The sequence below is a fragment of the Plecotus auritus genome (assembly GCF_963455305.1).
Source record: "Plecotus auritus genome assembly, chromosome: 1".
Lineage (NCBI taxonomy): Eukaryota > Metazoa > Chordata > Mammalia > Chiroptera > Vespertilionidae > Plecotus > Plecotus auritus.
In genome coordinates this window covers 239042613-239067953 of record NC_137770.1, presented here as the reverse complement: position 1 = coordinate 239067953, position 25341 = coordinate 239042613, and the positions used below count along the sequence as shown (strand labels likewise).

Genomic DNA, 25341 nt, shown 5'->3' with positions numbered 1-25341 from the left:
ACATCAATGATGAGAGAGAATCATTGATCAGCTGTCTCCTGCACACCCCCTACTGGGGATCGAGCCCGCAACCCCGGCATGTGCCCTTGGCCGGAATCAAACCTTGGACCCTTCAGTCCGCAGGCTGATGCTCTATCCACTGAGCCAAGCCGGCTAGGGCTGATCTCGTATTTAAATTCACAAATTATTTTCTCATGATTTGCAATACTGATAGTAAAGCCACTTGAATGCACTGCTACCACACACTACCTTTAACTCAGCATGAAATAAAATCTAGTATATAAAAATGAAACTTACAAAATAGACTGACCAGAATGTGATCATCTTTGGCTTATAGGTATTTACCAGAGTCCTTTTAATAGTGAATCTTAATAAGGCACTTGCAATTTTGATGACTGTAACTTAATTGATATACAAGAATAAATCTAGTTTGTAAACTAAGTTACATTTTTATAGTCATTGCATTCTTTCTGGAAATATCACAGTAAATAAAGAGAAACCCTATTAGGAAACCCTAGTAGGAAACTATGTAGAGCAACATTTTCCAGTTTTGTTCCGCAATATGATATAAAAAGTTGTCATAAACATAAAGGTTGGAGAATACAGTCTAACAAGCTAATGGGGCACGCACTGTGATTTGAGAAGCACAGGAAAGAGAACGGAGCATTCTCAGTGTTGTTAATACCGTGGGATCCTTTGCACACAGAACACCTTGGGGGACTAGTATTTCTTGAAATACATCTTTGGAATGCTTGTGAAGCCAACTAGATTAGGGTGACTGTGAATCATTTGGAAACTGATCAAAATGAGATTTAGAAAATCATCTATTCTAGCTTCATAGTTTTTCCATTAAATGATAATGATGCTGAATAATGGCACATGAAGAAACTCTGAACTTTAAATTGTATTAAAAATGTTTAAGAATATTCTGTGTTAAGGGTTGCCTCAATCACACAAATTTAAAAGAAAATCTTGAGTTAGAATTCAAAAAATGTGGTAAAATGTTCAAAAGCAAGACCAGAGGATGTATGGTTCATTAGTCTGGGTTTCAGCTTGTTGAAGAATATACTGTTAATTAAAATCACCTATCAGTTATATACCTGTGTGAAAACCAGCATTTGAAAAGAAAAATGTATACTCAGTCATTTTTAAGGAAATATGACAAAACAGGAGAAGCTGACAAACTGAACATTTTTCAGTCTTCTCAGAATGCAATTCAAAGTGTCACCTTGAATTCTGAACTTTTATGGGAAAATTCAACATTTTAGAATGAGAACCATGAATTTAGTAGCTTCAAGTCCACATCAGGTTATTCTAGTTTTAAAATTTCCTCAAAGGTGTCCAAAGTCAGTTTATTTATATCCACATATCTATCAATTAGGAAAAGGCAACACATTTGCTTTGGGAACTCAAAAGAAAGTAATCGCTATTTAAAAAGCCTACATTATTATTTCCAATAGTCATACTCCATTATCACCTCAAAAACCATGTCTTGTAACTAGCCCTTCACATACCCTATTTTGTGGTACCCCTCAAATCTATACTGCATGCTACTTTTCAAAGACTCTTTAGAATTACACCTTGATCATATAGTTTCTCATTATTCACTGAATGAATTCTTGGCTTGATCTCTTTGTCCTTCTATTATACCCACTTGGTGATCCCAATAACTATAAAACCTAAGGGCCCATCTTTCTCCATGCTTATACTCTGGCTGCAGAGATAAAATCACAAAACTGTTCAATCCTGTTATTTCTTGAGATAGTATTTTTAATCTTATTCACATTATCAACATTCACCATAGAACTCTTGATTCACAGAAAATAGAGTCTAATATCATCAACATTTTGCCTGTCTTATATAATAAAAGCCTAATATGCTAAGTGTCTGGTCGTCCAGTTGTCCATTCAACCAATCAAAGAGTAATATGCTAAGGCCGCCCAACTGCTCGCTATGATGTGCACTGACCACCAGGGGGGGCAGACAGTTGCCTGGTCGACCAGACGCTATAACGTGCACTGACCAGCAGGGGACAGGTGCTCCAACTGGTAGGTTAGCTTGCTGCTGGGGTCTGGCCAATTGGGACTGAGCGAGATGGGCCAGACATGCCTGAAGCCCTCCCGCGGTCCCTCCCCGGGTGGCCAACTTCCCGTGTCCCTCCCCGGCTGGCCAGTCCTGATAGGCCCCGATCGGGATTAGGTGAGACAGGGCTGGACACGCCCTGGAGCCCTCCCACGGTCCCTCCCCAGCCCTGATAGTGCACTGGTGGGGTCCCTCGGCCTGGCCTGTGCCCTCTCACAATCTGGGACCCCTCGGGGGATGTTGGAGAGCCAGTTTCAGCCTGGTCTCGCCAGCCAAGCCAAGAGACCCCACTGGTGCACAAATTCGTGCACTGGGCCTCTAGTGAATTTATAAAGTGATATGTGTCCTCATATATACCCCACTCTTCTTACGTTTTAGGAAAGAAGTGACCCTTATGGCCAAGGCTAATCTTGCTAATGATGCCTCATAATATCTAATCATCAACTCAGGGGCTTCACCCCAACTTTCACTACTTGCCATCTCATTTTTGTATCTTCAATCTTTCATTTTCCACCGATCTTCCTATTAACATCTAACATTTTTTTAAAAACCTGCCTTAAACAGGGCTTCCCTTTCTTTTTTTTTTAATATATATTTTTTCTTTATTAAGGTATTACATATGTGTCCCTATCGCCCCATTGCCCCCCCCCACCCTCCACTCATGCCCTCACCCCCCTGTTGTGTGTGTCCCAGGGCTTCCCTTTCATTACCTCTCTATCTCCTCTCCAATCATAGCCATTTATAGTTTTCTGTGCTAATTTCCTTCATTTCTTCTTCCTGCATGTATTCAATCATTAGGTTGCTTGCTCTGTTAGCCCACCAAACTGCTCTCTCCCAAACCAACTGTAATTGATCTGTTATCAACAGTTCACACTGCTATTTTCTCCACTGTTGTGACACATTTCCTTTTCACCATCCTCCCCTGGCTCCCTTTCACCTCCTGACTAATCTCATCAGTCTCCTGTTGTACACATCTTTTCTTTTCTCCATATTTTGGGGCCCTGAGATCCTAGGCTCTTCCCATTTCACCTGAATGATCTCTCCCACTCTCATGGCTTCAATGACTTGCTGATACCCAAATCTTTATCTCTAGCTCAGACCTCTCTCCTGAGGAAAAAGGCCCTATTAACTAATTGCTTCCTAAACACCTTTTCTTGGATATCTCACTGAATCCCTCAAATTCCTTATGTCTAAAACTGAATACCCTGAGTGTTCTTATACCTCAGTGCATATTACTACCATTTGCCCAGATACTTAAGCCAAAAACCTGGATGTCGTCCTTTAATTCCTCTACTCTCTAAGATGTATTGATTCTACTTCACAGAACTCTCTCAAACATATCTATTCTTCTCCATTAATGTCACTATTAGGGCTCAAACCATTTTTTTTTTCATGAACGTACAATTTAGGTGAAGCTTCCCTAGGTAGCTTTATCTTTTGCCATTTCCCCATTCACCCCCTGCCCCATCCTTTATCCCTATTTTATGACTCAGCTATTTGGACAAAATTAGTGTTCCTAACAAGCCTTCTTTTTGTCACCCTGATTTTCCACAAGCAATTTGCTCTACTGAAATACTCTCCCAACTTCTTTCAGCACCCTTCCAATCTCAGCTTAGATGTAACCATATAGGAATCCTTGCCCAATTCTCCAAACCTGGGTTCAATTTCCTTCCCATGTGCTCCTACAATTCACCTCCGCCTGCAATCATAGCACTCATCTTTCCACTGGAGTTGCCTATTCACTGTCCCCAAGAGATGAACTTCATGAAAGCACAAACCATGGCTTTAACCCTTTAATCATTAAAACATATTCTATCCCTCTTAAAACATAAAATATACTGTATTTGTTGGATAAATAAATGATATAGGTCTTGTTTATCTACTTAAGCAGAAAGAGAACTTTTTGAACCTTCTACATGCCTAAGAGCATATTGTAGGCATTCATTAAATATTTGTTGAACTAAGAATAGAATGAAATTGTATTTCTTATTCCTCTTTTCCATAACTACAGATATATAGCAATACAAATGTAGTAAAGTATAAATCTTAAAACTCCTATGTATTAAACTATATCTGAACAGTTAATTTTGAAATGTACAAAAATAAGACATTCATTCATGGTAGAAGCAAAACTTTCCATCAATAGAAATATTCTATACTACATTATATACACTGAACTAGAATCTTTCTAGAAAATCCTATTGTTAAAAGTCTCTCAAGTCTCCACTCACTAATTATTCTATGAAAATAAGAACACATATAAAACTAATAATGAATTTGTGTCATTTCCAAAAAGGCAAAAAGAAATATGAAATACCAAGTATCATGAGAAAAAAAATAACACCTCAAGAAACATTTAAAAATTAGACAAATATAATATTGTTTCAAATACAACTTTACAAAAATGTCCTTGATTAAAAAAAAGAATGTTAAAAAATAAAGAAGGAAAGTTATCAGTAAAAGATAAATAAAACTTTAAGCAGAACAGGAAAACAGTACTAATAATTTTTAAAATGTAAAAACAAGTCTTGCTCTGATACTAATTTTTTTTTTACATAACACAAAATGATTTTGAACTTAATTTGAAAAGTAATAATTAGGCATCTTCCACCTTATTTTTCTAGGGTAACCTAATATTTAGTGCGATGAAGAATCATATTAAAATAAATTTTATATTTAGACCTTAGGAAGATACAATGGCTAAGAAGCTGAAAGACAAAATACAGTTCTGTTGTAAAATGAATTAATGCAAACTACCTTTGGTAAACTCAAAAAGCATGAAATGAGGATGGTATAAAGAATTAAAAATGAAAGACTACACTTTATTCTCCACTCATGACAGTCTTTTAAAAAAAAGATGTGTGTATATTTTAGGTGACTTATGTTGTTTTTTTTAAATCACTATCAAGCTTCCCTTTTTTTCCTGACATACTATTTGTTATAATGTTATTTTCAGTTATCCTGAAGGTAGAAAACAGAGTATAATTTTAGATTTGATTCTTGTTTCAGAATGGGAACTAATTTAAAAATTTTAATCATTGAATTTCGTTAAAATTTTTAATCACTGCATGTTAGATATTATTGAAACAGGTATTTTAAAGTTACCTCTTTAAATAATAGAATATAGGGGGTCAGAAAACTCAAGTTTAATTACTGCTTTTAATATTTTAATGTAAGATCTAATAGTACTTTTTTAACTTACAAAAAATGTTTTAAAAGGTAAAAATAAAGCCACTAATACCTCCTTAACCCCAGAAAAATCCCCTTATACAATGTAACAATGCAATTATATGAAAAAAATCCTTAAATTTCCAGTGTAACCTGGCACTCTTTCGTGTCAGGAAAGAAATCTACAAGCACTACCATACTTCTACTTATCTTATCAATAAGCAGAGTTAGAAATGGCTACATTGGCAGCGACAGTGTTCATAGCCTATTTCTGCTAGGTTCTAAGATAACAGTTTCCCTGAGGCACCAATGTCAGGTTAGTATAACAGAGGAAAGCATACAACTGCTTGACAAAGTAATTTCAGTTTGCATTACCTTAAAATTATCTATATATGACTTTCTTCCTAGATAGGCTATGGATTATCATTGGAAAGAAATCCTTATCTTTATGTCCATGCAATCTAGTTCAGAGTCTAATAGAAATAAATCTATTCAACAAGTTTGATTTGTTGAAAAACATTTTTGTTCCTTGACACTATTTAAAAAAGCTGAGTATTAAAGTGGTTCGCGAAGCAGTACCAAAGGGCAAAATGACTTAAGGGTGAATGTGAGACTGATATCCTAGAATTATTATATATGTTATAGCCTTTATTAATTTAGTAATGAGACAGAGTCTTTACTTCTTTTCCACATGTCTGGTCTCAAAGCTATTATCAGATGATAAACATATATTAGTCTGTAGTATAGTCAAGTTTTAGATTGTTACTTGGGCATATTTATCTATCAAATAGTTTTTTGTATTTTATATTAGATTATATTAGATAAAATGCAAAAGTAGACAATATAACTTTTATATTAATGGTACATGTTTAGAGGCTTTCTATGTCTCTACTAAATATATTTTAATTTGCTTGAAATACTGGACACATTATATGTGGGGAAGTGCACTGGTACATTTAGCAGCACCTAATTTCACGAGTTTCATACTAGGTGCCAAGAAATTAGGTTGTCCAAATATTTTGGAAATAAATGAAAACTCAATCAGCTGTTTCTTTTCTACCCATTATCTTATACTTTACTCAAGGCACCTACAATGAAACTTTAAAATTAAGTAGAGAAAAACTTACCTAGTTGGGATTTTGAATAATAGTTTGCCATTTGTCCACTGTTGCAAGACTGTCGTTTATGTCTTTTTGTTGAAATTTCTGTGGTCTTCCATGGTGGTCTTTTTCTTTTCTTCAATTTGCTAAGAACTTCAGAACCATCAGAAGGAGTCTTGTCATAATTAACACATTTATTTAATTTACTACTGTCAAGTTGGCCAGGAAATTTATCAGCTGTACTATTTGCCTTAGCATTTTCTAATTCTTTAGATTGCTTTTTAAAAGAATTTTGCCTAGCAGAATGGGATCTTAAGGTAAAGCGCTTTGATTCTTCCATATGAGTCTGAAGATTACTTCCACTGTTAACAGTTTCAGGAGAGTAAATGATTGTATTTAGCTTAAAAGTATTTCTGTGTTCAAGGTAGTTGATCTTTCTCAAAAATATTCTACAATCTTTTAAGGTTTTTGACCTCCAATTACTTGGACATACATTCCCTAGTCTTGGTCCCTTTTCAAAATCTTTTTGGCTGCAATTTGTTCCATTTTCCTTTGCTTCTGACTTGTATTTATTCTCTAAACTAGCATGTGTTTTAACATCAGACACTGCCACCCTCTGTTGCAAAAAGTCATCCCTGATCTCGGGTGGCAAAATAAACTGGTTACCCACTGCATTTTTTCCTTGGAGTGGGATGTCAGCATTTGGTCCTCCCTCAGTCTTACTTAAAAATTGGTTCTGGCAGAAAAATCTCAGGTTCCTCCTTTTAGAGATCCAATTAACCTTTCCGTGGTTGTGCAGCTTTCCCTCTCTTCTCCACCTTTCATGTCGCAATCTCTTAAACTCAGTTCTTTTGAATCTACCTAGTGTTAAATTATTTTTCACATTTAAGAGTGGAGAGCTAACCATTTTATGCAGTATATGCAACTTCCCTGATTTTGAAGGAGAAGATAGTGCAAATTTTTTAAAGTGCTTCCTGAAGGGGCTGGTATTAAAATCAGAGTATTTGGTCCCTAATTTAATTCCTCTGGTATTTATTACTTCCAAAGGGTTTCGAGCATTTGCTTTTCTAACTAGTGAAAGAGACTGTGTTTCTGTCGTTTGCATAAACCAGGTACAGAGTTCATTCAAATCATATTTTTTCCGAAAAAGCATTTTTACAGGTGAAACTTCAAGTTCTACAAGACAGGTTTCCAAAGGGCTTGCTATTTTGAAATTACTTTTAGTGTCTTCCCTTTTAGTATGAACATAATTTTCAGCTTCATCTCCACTGACTCGCACCCAAGCATTTGTAATTTGCTCAAATCTATTGTTTAACGCCTCTAATAAGGAATCATTTGAAGCAGAAGCAGCCCACCACCTGAGCAAAGGGTTTGATGAAATTATAGGGTCCAAAGATACTTCAGAAATGGGTATTAATTTATCTTCCAAACATTTTTTTGCATTCCTTAAATTTCTAGTTCCTGGTGTACCTTTGGGAGCTATTTTTAACCTTGACTGCCTATTTTTTTCCTTCTGACTTTTGCCTTTCTGCATATGGAGTTTATATGATTTATGAAGCAGAGTATTTCTATAAATAAGTGAGCTAGAAGATGCTAATGAATGTAAGAAATGCAGAGATGGTTTTCTGTCCCTAATAGAATGTCTCAAAGGTATAGCAGCAACCATACTTTTTGATCCATTCTTGAGTATGTCAGCTTCAGCGTGCCTTGTATCCATCTTATTGCATTGAGAAGCATATTTTTCTTCAGGCAAACTCTTTTCTAACACAGTCTCTTGTTCTAAAGGAGGTAAACAGCTGCTAATACTCACTGCTCTCTCCTGAGGTGAAATTCTATTAATAGTTACAGATATACCAGAGATTTTCACTTTTGCAGGTCTACCAGGCTTCCTAATTATTGCCAAAGGCTTCTGATTTGGTCGAACAATGTTCTTAGAAGGTTGAGGTATCACAGACTTGTTCTTGATAGGTCTAACATATTCAAAGCCCAAGATCTCACTTTCAGTTGTCAAACTTGAAATGGCACTTATTCTTTCACCCGAGTCAAGTTCAAATTCTCTAGTATTTCTGAGACTATTACATTCAGTTGGAAAATCAGTAACCTTACTGTTTAAAGATGTAACATTGCTTATGCTTACACTTCCTTCAGAAACATGCCTTTTAGTTCTTCTTGACCTTCCATAAATAACAGTTACAGTAATAGTCTTTTTATAAATACCTTCCTTTTCTTCTGATAGGGGAGATTCTGGGCTTTTCTTTCCAGCACTAAAGGACTCATTTTGACAAATGGTAATGTCTGTTTGATCAGTTTTCGGTTTGGGTGGTCTTCCAATTGGTCGCTTAATCTGTTTCACAACCTGGGGACCTATTTTTTTAGGTCTACCTGGTTTTCTTTTAAAAGATGAATCAATTGCACTGTTTGAATTTTCTATAGGTTCTTCCTGTGGCTTATCACTATTTGTATCATCGATAAACATTTCAGAAGATTCTGCTGTTTCTTTTGCACAATTTAATTTGTTTAGTTCTTTTTGAAGGGTGTCACTATCATTAAGATTAGAACTAACATTTTCCAAGTTAGCATTTGGAATGTCCTCATTTGTTTCTGTTATTTTTTCAATTATATGATGGTTTGGATGTTTTTCAGAAGAAGGAAAATCAGTGTTTGATTCAGAATTATTGACTGAAGTTAAAGTATATTTGACACCTTCACTGCTTTTAACCTCAGATAAAAACATGAGTTTGATAGGACTAGAATAATTGGAAAAAGAAGAGCTTCTGGTGGCTTCATATTTTGTTGGTATATTCTCAACAGAGGAAATCAAGCTACCTGTATCTAAAATAGATGACTTTTTCAGATTATCAAGTCTTTTGTTATTCAAATCTATTGAAGGCATATGACTGCTTTGGATATTGTTGGATACTGCCACAGATTTTGATAAACTCTGCTCTTTGCATATCATTCTACTTACAGTAAGAGTTATATTTCCACCAGCATTTGGATCTTTACCATCAACTTCTTTCAATTTTTTGGATGCTTTATATCCTTCCAATAATGACTGATTATTCCAAGATTTCTTGGCCATATTTATTGTATCTTCCAAACGCTCCACAATAACTTGTAAATTAGAATTCATTGCAATTTTACTTAGATCTATATTGTGTGAGCTTTCGGTTTGAATATTTTTCACCTGATCTTTTTTTTTTGTAGATTCAGAAACCTTTTTGGCCTTAGGGGATTTTTTGAGAACATAATTATTTGTTACATATATAGAATACCATCCTGGAGGCACAATATTTCGTTTAGTTCTGTTCAAAAGTCCAGGAACATCACATTTCAAAGGAGTTTGAGTTTCTAGTTTTGAATTCTCATGATTTTGTAAAAAAAATTTTCCAGCTGCAGATTTCTCTTGTGAATTTCTTATGCTCATTTTCTCAGGGATAGTTGTTTTGAAGCTTTCTGAAAATGTGTCAAAAGCCAAGTTAGTATCTAAATTATGAAGGGGTAGTTGCAAGGACTGCAATGCATAATCTGGTGAAAATGATATTTCTGCATGATTGCTATCTTGAAGGCTTTTAGAATTTTGTAAAGAAGGCCCTTGGCAATTATAGAATTCTTCTTTGTCTGTTGAAAGTATCACATTATTGCATACCAATTTCCTTGAAAATTTTTCACTGCATTTTTTTCTTACGAAGTTTTCATCAAGACTAGCAAGTTCTCTTTTTATCTGTAAAGCCTGCCTTCTAAACATGGGTGAATCAGGAGAGTGGTGCATTGCAAATAATGTTTCTTGACGCTTTCGAAATCTTGTCTGAATAATTTTATTTTCTAGCTTTTTATCATGTTGACTCAGTAATTCCATAAAACTGTAATCACTGGCCTTTGCATTATGCAAGAGGGAGGTTATTAAATCTCTCAATTTTAAATCATTATCTGTATTACAATCACTGCTAGACAACTTTATAAGGTTTGTCGTATCCGTAGTTTCTATTGATTTTAATTTTTCATTAATACGGTCCATTAAATCTTGAAAAATTACAGTAGTCTCACCTTTTTCATAATTTGTAGTACAATTATTGCTGCCTTCCAAGAGCAAAGAATCAGAGTTACTGGATATTTTGGTTTTATGTATTTTACCTTCATGATCATCTTTGTCATTACTTATTTCTGCTGGTGTGAGGAATGGAGGTTGGTTAATGTTTGTTTCAAGTCTGTTATTTTCTAAGGCTGAAAGCTCTGAGATGACATCTTTCAATTTTTCAAATCCTTCAGTCTGTACAGGTGATAATGGTGGGGGTGAGGGACTTCGAGATCTACAAATATCTTCAAGACTGACTGAAACATCACTGAGTACTTCCCTTGATGAAAAAGGAGTATGAAAGGCCGATTTTGTAGAATGAATGTTTGGAAACAGTCCAGAACAGCACCTGTGAGAAGTATAACTGTTTGCAATTCCTCTATTCACTACTGTCTTAATGTGTTCAATAGTTACAGTTTGGCAAGACAAACAATGGAAATCTTTAATACAGACTGGCAGAGGCACAAAACCAGGGCTTTGTCTTTCATTTTGTAAATACCCTCTTTCTGCCAGCCTATATTCACAATGACAGAATAGACCATGTATATCATCTTCAATTAGAGGCTTTTGAGATTCTGAAGACACAGTATAAGATGTATTACAACAGCAAAGAGAAGCAGCATTCTGCTCTTGGACTAGAAATTTCAACATAGCCAAAACTTGTTGCTGGTGATGTATGCACAAAGATTCCAAAACTTTGCTTAATGCTGATTTTTCTTTTTCCATTTTAGTAGCTTCCTCTGATTTTGCATCAACAGTTGAACTAAAAATAAAAATCAAACAAAAAATGAATTACAGTAAAAATATCAATATTATAAGGAGTTATAATTTTAACAGAGTTTGAACAAAAGATATTTTGATATTGCTGGACTCCTAATTCCTATAGAGCTGCAATAATGGCATCTTGATTATTGTTTAGCAAAAATATAATGAAGCACTGATGATAATTTCCTGCGACAAATATGAGTCCAAACAAAGCCCAAATTTTGTGATATAAAAGCTGATGATTATCGATATGACTATATTTACAGATTTGCTAATGTTTAGTTCTTTGAATATATTAAGAATATTTAATGGAAAGTGCTTCACCAGGAGTTAAATTTTTTTTGTAAACATTTTGTTATTTTGATAATTATCAGTCTGTATTACTGCAAATAAGAAAAATAAGATGTACGAGAAAAAGCTTATCTTTATTTAAATATATATTTTTTCAAGGTAATGAAAATAAAATTATTAATAAAAGCTTTGTCACAAGAAAAATTAAGGGATTTAGATTTCATAAATAACAAAATATCTTTTCTAAGATTAAGCGGCAGGCATTTTAACCTATTAAGAAAATAAATAATTTAAGCTATTTAAAAATGAAATCTATTTTTAATTGATTTTAAATACTAAAGTAATTACATTGAAACTAAAGGCATTACTTACCTAATTATTTAATTTCAAATGGAAAATGTCCACTTCAGAAACTAATATACATCTAATTTTAGCTAAGACTCATTATTACTTAGCAACCAATGTAGAAGTCTAAAAATTTTTTTGAAATCCAACTACCAGCAGTAAGAAGATAAAATATATAAAAGAATTCTGTTTCAGAAAAGTATCCATTTAAATTAAACATATCACCAAACTCTGTACATGAAAATAGCCTCCCACTCCTGACTTCTTATATTTGTTATTGATAGTAGCTCCTGGTTTGTAAAAATTTAGGGTTGGAATTGGGATATGCTGATTATGAATTGCTACAGAGAATGTACTTTATTTAATAAAAGGTTATGTTCATGTATATTAAAAATTAGAGAATTTTTTCTTTTAAAATGAAAAGTGAAATTTTTTATTTTGTTCCCTAAATATCACTTAATTTGTTTCACAGTTAAGTATGCAATATTTTATCTACATTTTATAAAAATTGTTATTCGAATAGGAAAAATACCAAAGCAAATTTTGAACATTAGATCAATTTTTTCAAGGAAAAACGACAACTTTACTAGATTCAACCAATATTTCACTAAAACTAGCATATGATTTAACATTAAGTAGTTATCAAAGTGAGAATAGATATGAAATTACAATAAAACTTCTTAAATCCACTGCCCCCTCTAGACAGATGAAAATAGGACATGACCCCTGTAACTTTTCCTTTCTGAAAATAAATTTTCGTGAGTTTTATCATGATTGGGAGTGTAAAATGATGCAACCAACTCCCAAGATTCAATATTAGATCATTTAAAAAATATATGTAGGGAATAAAGGCAGGAGAAAATGTTAGCTATCAAATATAAATAAAATTATGATCTTTTTCAGCAAATTAAAAATTATAATTTTCACATAAGCAAAAGATAACCCACAAAAGTTCTGATAAGCACACTTCAACAGTTTCTTTAGTTATGTTACGGCCTATTAAACATCTGTGACTAACCAGTTAAACAGATTTTATATGGTTCTAAAGAAAATATATTACACTGTATCTTAAAGATTAATATGCTTGCCTAATAGTTCCTGAAATGCTTAAGTGATTTTTTCTATTAGTAAAGTCAAGTAAAATGTAGAAATAATAAAAACTAATGACTAGTGTTAACTATTCTGAAAACCACCACAAGATTTTTGTATTTCTCTTCTGACATTCTAAGGAAATCTTTTAAAAGAGTTTCTTATTCAGTTTATTACTTCTATTAATGACATTTAAAAAATACCACAGTGGCTAGTAATTTCCACCTAATGCTATATGAAGAACAGCTTAATAAAGTTCCTAATTATTCAGATATTAGATTAGATTCAGTTATTAGATAACTAGGTTCTCAAATCATAAAACTACACAATATGCTTACTTGTCTTCAAAATTCTTTTCCATATTTAATGCATGTTAAAATCTCAAAGAAAAACCCAATATATGAAACCTAATATAAAAAATAGTTGAATACACATAAGTCTACAATCTAGAATTTATTCCCAAATGATTACATAAAGGTTCTAAGATTGTACCTCTCATAGATGCCTTTTATTGAATGCTAAGTTTCTAACCTTTTCCTACTTGATTTAGAAACCAAAACACCCTGCCTATTCTTTGTATGTTACTATCCATTTTGCCCATTACAAGTTTTGTTGTTGAGATAGTTTTGGAGAAAGTCAATTTCTAATATTTAATATTAATAAAACTGCTTCCTAAAATGAATTAAAGAAGTCAGTGTAGTCAGTCTTTTTCTTTGCTTTTCTTTTTTTTCTTTTACTGAATGAGTAAATCACACACAAACAGTGTTGTAAATTTAAGTGCAAAAGCATTGAAGTGCTTTACTACAAATTACAACCTAGAAACACGTTAACTGAACAATTAAAATTCATACAATCAGATTTAGATATATAACAACACAAAGTAGGAACAGAATTACAGTACATTACAACACAAGACAGATACATGAATTCATTAGAAAATATTGTAATAAATAATTCATGAATTATAGTGCAATTGATTTATGCATAAATATAACTAATTGCCTAACAATCAGTTTATATTAACAAAATCTGTCAAAATCAAGGCAGCACAGAGTTTTACTAAATTACTGCGACAATGAAAATACTGCAATTAAAAAACAAATACAAGTATTTGTACTGTAAACAACTAAAAAAATCAGTCTCACTAAAGTTAGTATACAATTTAATATAAAATTGTCATTAGCTACCAGAAGTGGTTTAAACAACTTTACTGAACAGTAGTTTTCTAAAAACAGAGGCACTGTTTTTTTCTTTTCCTTCTTTTTTTTTTTTAAATATAAAATACTTGAGGAACATTCAAATAAGTAGAAAGCACATAAGGTTTGCTTTCACCTTCATTAAAAGTCTGCTGAAACTGGATATTTCAGAAAATTGTTGATTGATAAATAGTAACTGGTAACTAAATTCATAAAGTACTTTGAAAGTTTAACATAAAGAACATCTTAATAGAATCACTGGGGAGAAGGGGAAGCCATAAATTTCCCTGCCTTTCCTAGTTTGTATAATCAAAAGTTAACTCAATAATTAGAAACATTTTGTTTCTTTTAAAAGTCATGGGTTATTACCTATAAACTATGAAAAAATATTTAATTTACTATTTCTGACCAAAAATAAATAATACAAGTACTAAAATGCTGCAAATTAACTATAATATTACCTATAAAACTACTGATCACTGTGAAGTCAATAGCAAAATGATCCCTGATTTTATGAATCCTGTAAAGTTTTTGGTCAGGTCATCTTTTAAATGATATAAAAGAGTTCTGTTAAGTATCCCTTTACTATAAACTTCTCAATCAATTTGTTAATGTAAATATACTGTGAGGAATAAAAAAGCTCAATACAATACAAATATTATGTAATGCATTCAAGCCCCCAAATTTTTGCAAGTAAAATTCTGTATAAAGAGGTCAATAAAATTGTGTTGAAACATTACTTTAACTTTGTTTTTTAGTAGGGAGAGGGGTAATAGATTAAATAATCCAAGTTCTGGCCCTCACAAAATATGGCTTAATTCTTTAAAAAGAAAGATGACCCTGACATCTGCTGTTTTGCAATCTATTATGTATACTTTCTTGGAAAAGAAAAGAGCAAGAGGATTCATCATACCCTACTATGCAGGTAACATTAATAGCTAAAGAGTGTTCAGTATAGATCTAAGAGACCAAATAACTACTTGTTTAGTTCCCACTCTTCAGTTTCTTTAAACATATGTAAGCAGTTTTTAAATGTAATAGCTGAAAATCTCTTTAGTATTACATGTATATGTGATTATTAGATACACACAAACACAAGTGTAAAAACACAAGTATTTGACAAGGTGCACTTTTTTTTTTTAAATTCAGCTTTTGGATTTACGAAAAGTGGCTTAGAGAAATGTTTAAAACCTGAATTTTAACAGAGAAAAGGGGCACTCAGAGAATTTTGAATATATGAAGCAAATCCCCATTCTTTAAATGGAGGCACATGCTTTATAATATTTTACTACTAAAACGGCATACTCCATAACACCAACATGGATACTCTGAACCACATTTTAAAACTGCTATATAAAAATTACTGGTCTCTCTATGAGTCTGGTAAAAGTTAAAATGCACTGCCCAGCTTCTAACTACCCAATTAGTAGAGTTTACATTACTGAAAGTTCAAAACAGCTTCAGTGTTAAATATTTGTAAATCTACTCAAAACCCTGAACAAACTGCAAATTTGGTTATTAGCAAAATGATAATGTTTCGCCCACCAAAATGAAATCTGTAATTCATTTTGATAAACTGAAAATGTTTTGAAATGTCACAGCAGCAAATATATTAAAGTTACACTGAGGTTTTTCAATAGTAGGAGTGTGTCACAATCCTTAAAATTTAAAGTAGTCATAACATCAACTAACCAGCACATTTAAACCAAAATTATCATTCTCAAGCTTTTTCTGTGCACATTATAAACATGCTCTAAGCTGCATTCCAACTTTCTTTTCTAACCTTACAAATTAGCTTATTTTTCAAATAAAACACAAAATTAAATTATTTTAATAATTAAATTTAAATTACTTTTTGTTCTTAGTATTCCACCTTATATTAAAGAATTCTATAGCTGCTGGGGTTAACCATGTGTCAGTTTTTTTAAAAAAAGCATATATCTTATAAACCCCAGCGTCCTGCTAAATCAACTATTAAATGATAAATACTGAATTTCATTATATATATAATTTAAGGTTTTCTTTTCAATTCCTGGTGGATGCACTTGAGTGCATTTCATATTTCATAGAATGCACTACAGTGTACTAATACTGTATATATTAATTTTTCTTAGTATGGAGATAGCTGTCTATTTAAACTTTGATTGGTTGTTTGACGTACTTACAATAACTGTAAGTATGTTATATTAAAATGTTTACAAACGATTAGTATCATCTTTCCATTATAAGATGGTTCAACTGAATGGCTGGAGTGGTCTTTCACCAATAAAAATGTTTCACTTGACAATTACTTGTTTTCCCACAACGCTTTATGCTATTGACTACTAAAGAAAACCTGAATCTTTTTCACCTATTTATACAAGGATTAAATACAAACTATCAGAAGTAAGCAACTATATAATCTGTCCACAGTGAAAACCCTGAATAAAACTTTTTTTCAAAAGGCATGTAAGTGGTTTTTGAACTGTAAAATTTCTTGTCTCCTGTCAGAGTGAGCATCTGTAATTCCCACATGTGTGTATATAGACATACAAATACACACCTGTGCACATACACACACACAAACAAACACACACACGCGCGCGCACACACACACACACACATTTTCCTAACAAGTAATCTACACAGGCTTGCTGCTGTTTTTGCAGCTGCCAGTCCCTGAATCTGTCATATTATATAACCCAGTGTCTGGTAATCGGAGTTTCTTCTTCGGAGGAGTCTTCAGTGTTCCAGATCTTTCTTTTACCTTGTATTCTAAAGTGCTGTGAGGTACCCCATAAATTCCTTGTGCTTTGGAAACACTCATTTTTCCACTCATTACCATTGCAATAGCCTCTTCCATTATTTCATGATCATATTGCCGATAACGGCCACGTTTTTTCCTGGGCTGCTTATTATCTTTTCGATCCAATCCATCTTCAGTATTTTCAGAGGTTCCATCAACTGTTCCATTTTTAGAATTAAGACACAAAGGAGAGATGTCCCCATGTATAAAATAAGAGTCAACACTTGAGTGAGTTATGGACCCAGAACATTCTATTTTGTTCTGTTTAGGGAGTATATTTTTCAGCTTTTGGAGAGCTGATCCTTCAAGGACTGGAGAGGTTTTGGAAACTTGATATACAACATCCAGCAGACCAGGACCATCAGGTTGTGGTTTTGAAACAGAGCTTACTCGTAGCTGAGGAATTTTTAACTGTACAGTAGGATGTGAAGTTTCATATTGTAGGCTTTCATTTTTTTCTTTAAATTGAGTAACCATTTTCTGTAGAGTTAACTGATGGAGGTAACTGGAAGCTGTTGGGAATTTTAATTCTGAGGTTTCAAGTAGATTGAGTTTATTTTTTTCTGTGCGCTCTGCTTGAGCTCTTGCCCACAAGGCTACTTTCTGCAGCACTGCACAAGTTTCTTTACTGTCTTTATATGAACAACTATCATTGAAATCTCGAGTTTTGTTTTTAAAAGATGCAGGCTTCCCTGCTGGTAAGGCTTCTAAGTGGAGAAGTAAAGTTTTTTGAGGTATGCCATAAAGTATGCCTGCTTTATTTATGTCCAGTGCTCCAGACTGAATGTCTTTCAAAGCTTTTGAGAGCAAACCATCTGCAAACTCAGCACTTCTTTCCACATAGTCCTCTCTGTTTCTGTGTAGTCTCCTGGATGGATGGAATGAAACGATGGTAAACTGATGCATGAGAGACTCTCACACAGCTATGGAAGGGGAGGGTCCACTCCTTTATTATACTCCTTGCTTAGGTAACATCACTGCTTATACACTTTTAAGTCTGTGAGATGTAGTAGTTACTCCTTATCAAAGCAAACGCTACAGTCCTGGTAGGACAATGTGTCAATCATACGGTGGCCTCAACAGGCAGACCTTCCAAGAACATAAAATCCTAATTCAGTATTTGTAAAAATATTCTCATGATGTTGCTATTCCTGACAGATGCTTGCAGAGCAACACTTAGATTTTTTACTTGTACAATTAGAGTTCCATTATAAAAAAAAGAAAAAAAACCAACCCAAATCCTAAAGGAGTTTTTGTTAGTAGAAACGTGACGTTACCACTAAACAAGTAATAAAAGAGTCAACCCCTTTAAAGGAAATTTGTAGCAGTAAGAATATTTCCAAACACAATATCTCATATTTCCACAAGACCCATTTTTCTCTAGACAAAAACTAAAAATTGGAAACAAGTAGATAAGTTATATTTGGGTAAAATACTTTTAGATTTTATAAATGTTTTTTCTATTTCCAATGTATCATTGTAATTTCAAAGTTTCTCAAACAGAAAGCTTAATTTACTTCATGATTCAAAACCTACTACAGCTTTAGTTTAAGCAAATCACACTCTACATCTAAGATTTAAATGTGACAAAAAAGCTTTCTGTGTAGTTTGTGAATGGGAAGATGCAAGTTACAAAAAAGATAAAAAAATCCAACAGAACAGCATTTCGCTACTAATTACCTATTAATTTAGTAATAGATTTTAATCAAAGCATAGAAGGACTTTTTGTGGTGATTACTAGATATATTACATAGTCTGCCATCATGCCTAAAGCATAATGGAAAAAAACACAAACACTATAAACTAACTACAAGAATTAGTAAGTAGAGTACTTTTAAAATTTATTGTTTTAAAAAATTAAATAGTGAAATTACGTATTTCCCTTAAATTTGACTCCTGAATCTGAATTAAAATTCTCTTTACTTGTCCTGCTTCTTAGTTTGTATTCTATGGTTAAGTTGGTAGTTCATTTTAGTAACATGAACTAAAGTTTGGTGATTGTTCTGATAACTTTTCTTTAACAGAAAGAATAAAAAAGAAAGAGGAAGGACAAAATGGAAGGTATGAGAGACAAACACTTATGAGTGACAAAGCCTCTGGAGGAAACTATATATGTCAATCTACTCAAAGTAGCATTACGAGTTCTCTGAAGAGATAATTTTATATTAATATTAAGTTATATTTCCTGGATATTGCTTACCCAGCCATTGAATTTTCAGAAGGATCACATATGGATGACTCTTCAGATTTTATGCTGATTTTCTTTGTAGAGAGATCTAACACTCCATCCCCTATAAGTTTTGCAAGAGAAAAAACTTTATATTTGTAACAGATTAATAAAACAAACAGGCTATGATATAAAACCTGTTTAAAATCAACCCTTGGTCACCTTTCCCACTGTTTGCAGTGCACAGCCATCTGACTGCTCATCCATGACTGTTTCTATTCAAGGCTGCCCAGATGATGCTTTGGGAAAGTAGGAATGATGTCAATTGCACAAAAGAGAGCATAGAAAATACGATAATAAGTAAGAACAATAATTAGCATTTATTAGAACTAACAATATGTGGAACATATACTTTAGGTAAACTATGACTCTGCATAACCATTGTGTTTTTAGAAATTACAGTGTAAAATTTTACTGTTTTAAACAACTGAAATGAACAACAGTTGAGTCAGTGCCTATGTAATATATCATGGTTATATACGTGATTGTATGAAGATATAACTTATAACAATATAACACTTTAGGAAAAATAGCAGTTAGAAAACACTGCCCAAGTATTTGTTATTAAAAGATAGTTATTTTTATTACTGTTATAATAGTGAATTTACATAAATAAGATTTCAGCGATTCAGACATATTGTTAATAGAACAACTTCAGGATCAAGGAGAATAAAAATAAACTAAGAATTTATAACACATCAATAAATAATATTGTTAATATTACTATATCTCTACTGACAGCTAAAATTTAAAAATTTAAACTGTAAGAAAGGAGTCATTATAAAAAATATGCTTAAAAATATACTCAAAAATACTGAAAAAACAATCAAGTAGGTTTTACTATTATCATACAAATCTACTTAATACTTACGTGCCCTACCAAGACACAAAGATGAAAAAAATAACATATCCCACCCATAACATACTATGCATAATTCAATAATAATTTTATTGAGTGCTTAGTATGTGCAAAGCACTATTTTAAGAATTTGGAGAGCAGCTGTAAAAGTGGGATACAAAGTACCTATTCTCATGGTGCTTAGGACCTAGTGAGATAGTCATACATACACCACCACCATCACCACCCAACATATTTTAGATTGAGGATAAGGGCTCCTTAAAAACAAACAAACAAACAAAGAAGAGTAAGCTGATATTGTTCTGGCTTCAAGGATTGACAATAATTTCCCTAACTTGTATTAACAAAAGCTACTTGTTCTATCTTTTTGAGTCAAACACTTATTTGACATCCTCTACAAGCACTTAAAAGGCCCTTGCCCCCTTTCCTCTGTAAATTATGGCTCTTCTTTCAATAAACTATTAGATAAATCCAATATAGCTCTCATCATTCGGCTCTTATGAAAAAACAGATCTCTATATAGTTAAGTACAAGATTACATTATATTTATCACATATATTACCTTTTCTTTTTCCCCAGTTACATCAACAATTGAAGATAAATCAGTTTCTTTTTATTTTTCAACTAAGTGTAAAAAACTGAACAGGAAGTGTTTACTAAATGTTCTCAGCTAAATATTATAAAAAATAATTTTTATCATATACATCTCTTTATTTGTATACTTTGCTTTTAAGTTGCTTTTTAGGATTCTATCACCATAGACTTCATTGTGAAAAGAGATTGAGAGCAACTCAAATTTCTTTTTTTATAAACAAAAGTCAAATGTAATACAAAAGCTCAAATTTAGCAGTTCTTGCTAGTCCATATTACATAGGCTAATCACAAGTAATATTACTTTTAAAGTTTATCTATAAATATAACATTACATATATTTAAGAATATTAAAACATAAAACTACATATTACACAAACACAAAAAATCTTACCTTGCTGAGTATTTTGTTCTTGCATTCGATTCACAGTGAGGTCTAAGGGGCCTTCTTGCTCTTCCTGAAGGGAGTTTTCTGCTTGATTCATTTGGATACTTTTACATATTAGACTTGGTCCAATTGAACCATTTCTATTCTCTTGAATTTTACCACTTTTTGAAATATACTCAATTGCAAACTGACGTATCATCTTTTTCATTAATTCCTGAGCAACTAGGGGAATGTTAGGATCACAGTTCTGAGGAAGATCTAGAGAAGAAATAAGTATAATAAGCATTAAAAACTGAAATGCAAAATACCCGTATTTAAACTTATATTTTTATGACAAATTAATAATTTCAGAAGTCTTTTTAGTGTCAGTCTGTAATTGCCAATGGTTCCTAGGACTTTGCAATAGAAACCCTGTAGATTTAATTAGTATTATGATATCAACCTCAAACTTGGCACATTTAACCATTTCTTCAAAATAACATTTTTGTTCACAAACTAAAATATAGGTAAGAAATTAAGACATAGGAAGCTCAGTACTATGACCAATTTTTAGAGTTTTAAATGCGTTCTACTAGATATTAAAACACTTTAGTACGTGAATATAAACTATATATAACCAAATTTTAACTTAATATACAAAGTGCATGCATTAACTATTAAAGAAAACATCTCAACTTTCATGATTGTTAATTACCATTTAATTCTTCAATTCTGTCAAATATGCATTTCCTATACAGTTTAAATGTCATCATCAAGAATTTTTTTCTTTTTAAATATATTTTTATTGATTTCAGAGAGGAAGGGAGGGAGAAAAACATAAATGATGAGAGAGAATCATTGATCGGCTGCCTCTTGCATGCACTCTTCTGGGGATCGAGCCCACAACCCCAGCATGTGCGCTTGACCGAAATCAAACCCGAGACCCTTCAGTCCGCAGGCCAACGCTCTATCCACTAAGCCAACCTGGTTAGGGCTGGATATTTTTTCTTTCCTCAAATTTTTATATTTAGAAATTTAAATCAGAAACAAATAAAGAACAGTATAATCACACAGACAGCCTCGACCAAGATTTAAGAATTGTTAGTATTCTGCCACACTCACTTTCTTTTAACATTTTTTGGTTTGCAGAACTACTAAATTTTATAATTATATTTCATGCCTACATGTTTCAGCAAACATCTACTAAGATTCTCCTATAAAAATGGCAATATCATTATTATGTGCCTTAATTAATCCTTGATCCCCAAACATATTGATCAGCTACAACTATAATAGTCAGCAATGATATTCAGTTCTACTTGAAACTTTTACAAGAGGTCAAAACAGTTGAATGATTTTACAGTGAGAGGTACAGAATAAGGACAGACCAGTTATGAACACAGCATATAATAGTGATAAAGTTTTGGTATTAGGGAGGGGGGTTGTTGGTGGCTTTTCACATAACTTCCGGCCTCAATCCAATGCTTTTATTTACTCTGTTTCTTTGAAGGTAGAATGGCTGGTAAATTGGAAAGGATTAGTAATCATACTTGGTTAGGCTCCACAGAAGTGGTCCTACTTCTTGAGAGACTAGTTCAATGCTCCTTAGATGCCTCAACTCTTACCCAGGCAGATCAGTATTATGTTAATAGGTCTGCATTGGTCCAGGGCTGTTTGAGACAGAAGGGTCAACTCTCTTTAGTTTGAGGATTCAGTATTAGCTGGAGAACTTGCCTAAGTCACGTAAAGGAAAGTCTTTTAACTAGCATTTATTGTTACAGATCCCTGATTCTAAAATGCAAGAAGGCTTGAAAACACACTATTTGGAGGTGAGAAGAGGCAACAAACACCTCCACTATGATCAATCCCATATTTGGTAGCAAAAGGTGACCTATGATAGCATGAATCTATTTATGGTCCTTGCAGAAATATAAATATATTTGATCATATGGTGCTGTTTTGAACCGGCTGGAAATGTTACATAATAAACATTTCCATTATATCACATCTTTAAAAAATATTTTAAATTCAGAAGAAACATCTGAGAAAAGGGATTGTGGGCCTATTTTAAAAAGTAACATTTTAGCCTTTACACATTTATTCTTTGACCCAGTAGGAAAGAGAGGAAGTATTGGTTTGGGGGTACTGGAAAAAAATAGACTTAGCTTATCTCCTCCATTTTATAGTTTCTTTGTTCACAAAAATGGAAATGATAACAGAACCTTGAAAATCATAATTGGACTTGCTCATAACATATTTTAAGGTTATATGAAATTGCAGATCAAATACTTGACATTTTTACAGTGTGGTAAACATTAGTGCTTAATTATAGTGGAGATAACAAGATAAAAAGATGCAAGCTAAGCAATTATATTTTATTTAAATCACAAGATGTCAAATAAGTAAAAATATTAAGGCAAATATAAAATCAGTAACTGGGGGGAAAAAAAGGACATAACAGCCCATTTTTTGGTATAGCCCATTAGCACATGTAACCTAAATAAAGTGATTTATCAAAACAAAAAGTTCCATGTTGCCCATAAGGATTCCAGTTTATACCATTTCTCAATTATTACCTCCAGGAATCTTTGAAGGTTTCTGTGAACAATCTTCTTCACCTTTTTTCAAAACTAATTTTGCTTTACATTATGTGTTAAAAGGAAATGCTGAATGTACTTCTAGGTATTTTGGTTAACTGTTCTGTAATTTATTGACCAATATCACCTTATAAATTTAAAATAATTAAATTTTCCAAAAGAGCAAAAAACATACTTTATGATTGAGTTTAGAATTAATTTAATGCAGAATAGACACCACTACTCTATTCCATTCACCTACTCAGATTTTGTCCCTATATATTGGGAAATTAGTCTATGTGTGAAACCAAAGGACTTGGCAAAAAATAAATTAAAAAAATAAGATAAAAAAGAGAAAGAGAGAGACAATAAAAATGCTGCTCAGTTGCTAGTTAACTAATGAATCTTCTGAATTACATGTACAAGCTCTTATAATTACAAAAAGCAAATAAGCTGATTAAAGATCTAGGCCAGGGATTAAAGTCAACTATTTTGAAAGATCAGGCAAATAATAAATATTTGGCTAGAAGATAAAATGTTGCCACTTGGAAATGGTGTCTGCTGCCCTTAAGAAGATAGAAGATGGCACGATTTGATTCCTGGGCAGGGCACATGTCTGGGTTGTGGGCTCAATACCCAGGAGCGGGTGTGCAGGAGGCAGTTGATCAATGATTCTCTCATCATTGATGTTTCTATCTCTCTCCCTCTCTCCCTTCCTCTCTGAAATCAATACAAAATACATTAAAAAAAAAAAGACAGAAGAAACTTATTTTTGCCCTCTCTTTTCATTTCTCAAATTTAACTAATTCAAAGTTTAACATGCTCTTTGTGGTAGCTAGTATCAAGATCGTCCTCAATGATTTCCACATCTTGGTTTCCTACTGCTGTGTAGTTCCTTCCACATTGTATCAGGGGTGGTATGTGTGATTAACAGCATAGCACAGAAATGTACCTCATTTCTGATATTAGGTTATATAGGTATGAGATTTTATCTTGGATACTCCTGAATATTGATGTTCGCTGCCTCCTCTCTGCTCCCACCCCCACTCGATCCTTGCATCTCTCTCTCTTTCACTACCTATTCTAGAGGAAGCCATAGTGAGGCTCATAAGAGTTTGACGTTCTTGGAGAAATCAAGATGGCGGCATAGGTAAACACCTGAACTTGCTGTCTCGCACAACCACTTTAAAACTACAACTAAAAGACAAACGGCCATCATCCAGAACCACAGGAAGGCTGGCTAAGTGGAAATTCTACAACTAGAATGGAAGAGAAAAGCACACCGAGACTCAGACGAGCTGCAGAAGTACGGAGAGGGCTGGCAACTGAGTAGGCAACTTTTTCAAGCAGGAGGGAGATACAAGCTCCCGACTGCTCTGAACTCCAGTTCCAGGCAAGACTCTGGGGATCCAGACTCATACGGGGCGAAACTCGAGGGCAGCTTTCTCTCAGAGGTGCTTGCAGCGATTACCGCGGGACACTGAGACTCGGGGGCCTCTTAAGGCAGGGCTGACAGGAAGCCATTGCTGTTTGCTCCACCCTGAGACCCCGCCCCACTCAAGCTGTGCGCAGAGGCTTTTGCATATGAATAGCCTGGTCCTTTGAAATCTAAACTTACCTAACAAACTGCAGCTGAGTCAGAGAGACCCAGAACATCCAAAAGAAGGCCCAAGGCCCCACAGCAGCTTGAATTGCTTCACAGCTGGGCCTCATCTGGGCACCTCCAAAACCCAAACAAAGAAGAGGAATCTGCAGATCTCTCCACAGCTCCTGCTGAGTGGCCTCAGGCAGAGGCTAAATTAGCACCTCCTTGGAGATCCAAGAG

General features: G+C 33.4%; 1 protein-coding gene across 5 annotated transcripts in view; it reads right to left on the bottom strand.

Annotated features, from left to right (window-relative positions):
• LCORL (ligand dependent nuclear receptor corepressor like) overlaps positions 1-25341 on the bottom strand; it is a gene marked incomplete at its 3' end in the record, with an annotated part of 420506 nt that overhangs the window by 306716 nt on the left and 88449 nt on the right. The window contains exons 5-7 of one of the 5 annotated variants that reach the window (XM_080660329.1): positions 20968-21219; positions 19097-19187; positions 16224-17764 (exon numbers count right to left, since the gene is read on the bottom strand). The exons of 1 other annotated variant lie outside the window; for it this stretch is intronic. In XM_080660329.1, the coding sequence (XP_080516455.1) occupies positions 16732-17764; positions 19097-19187; positions 20968-21219 (1376 nt within the window). Of the gene's footprint in view, positions 1-16223; positions 17765-19096; positions 19188-20967; positions 21220-25341 lie in introns of those variants that run through there. 3 more of the 5 variants (XM_080660330.1, XM_080660332.1, XM_080660333.1) reach the window with 3 other exon arrangements.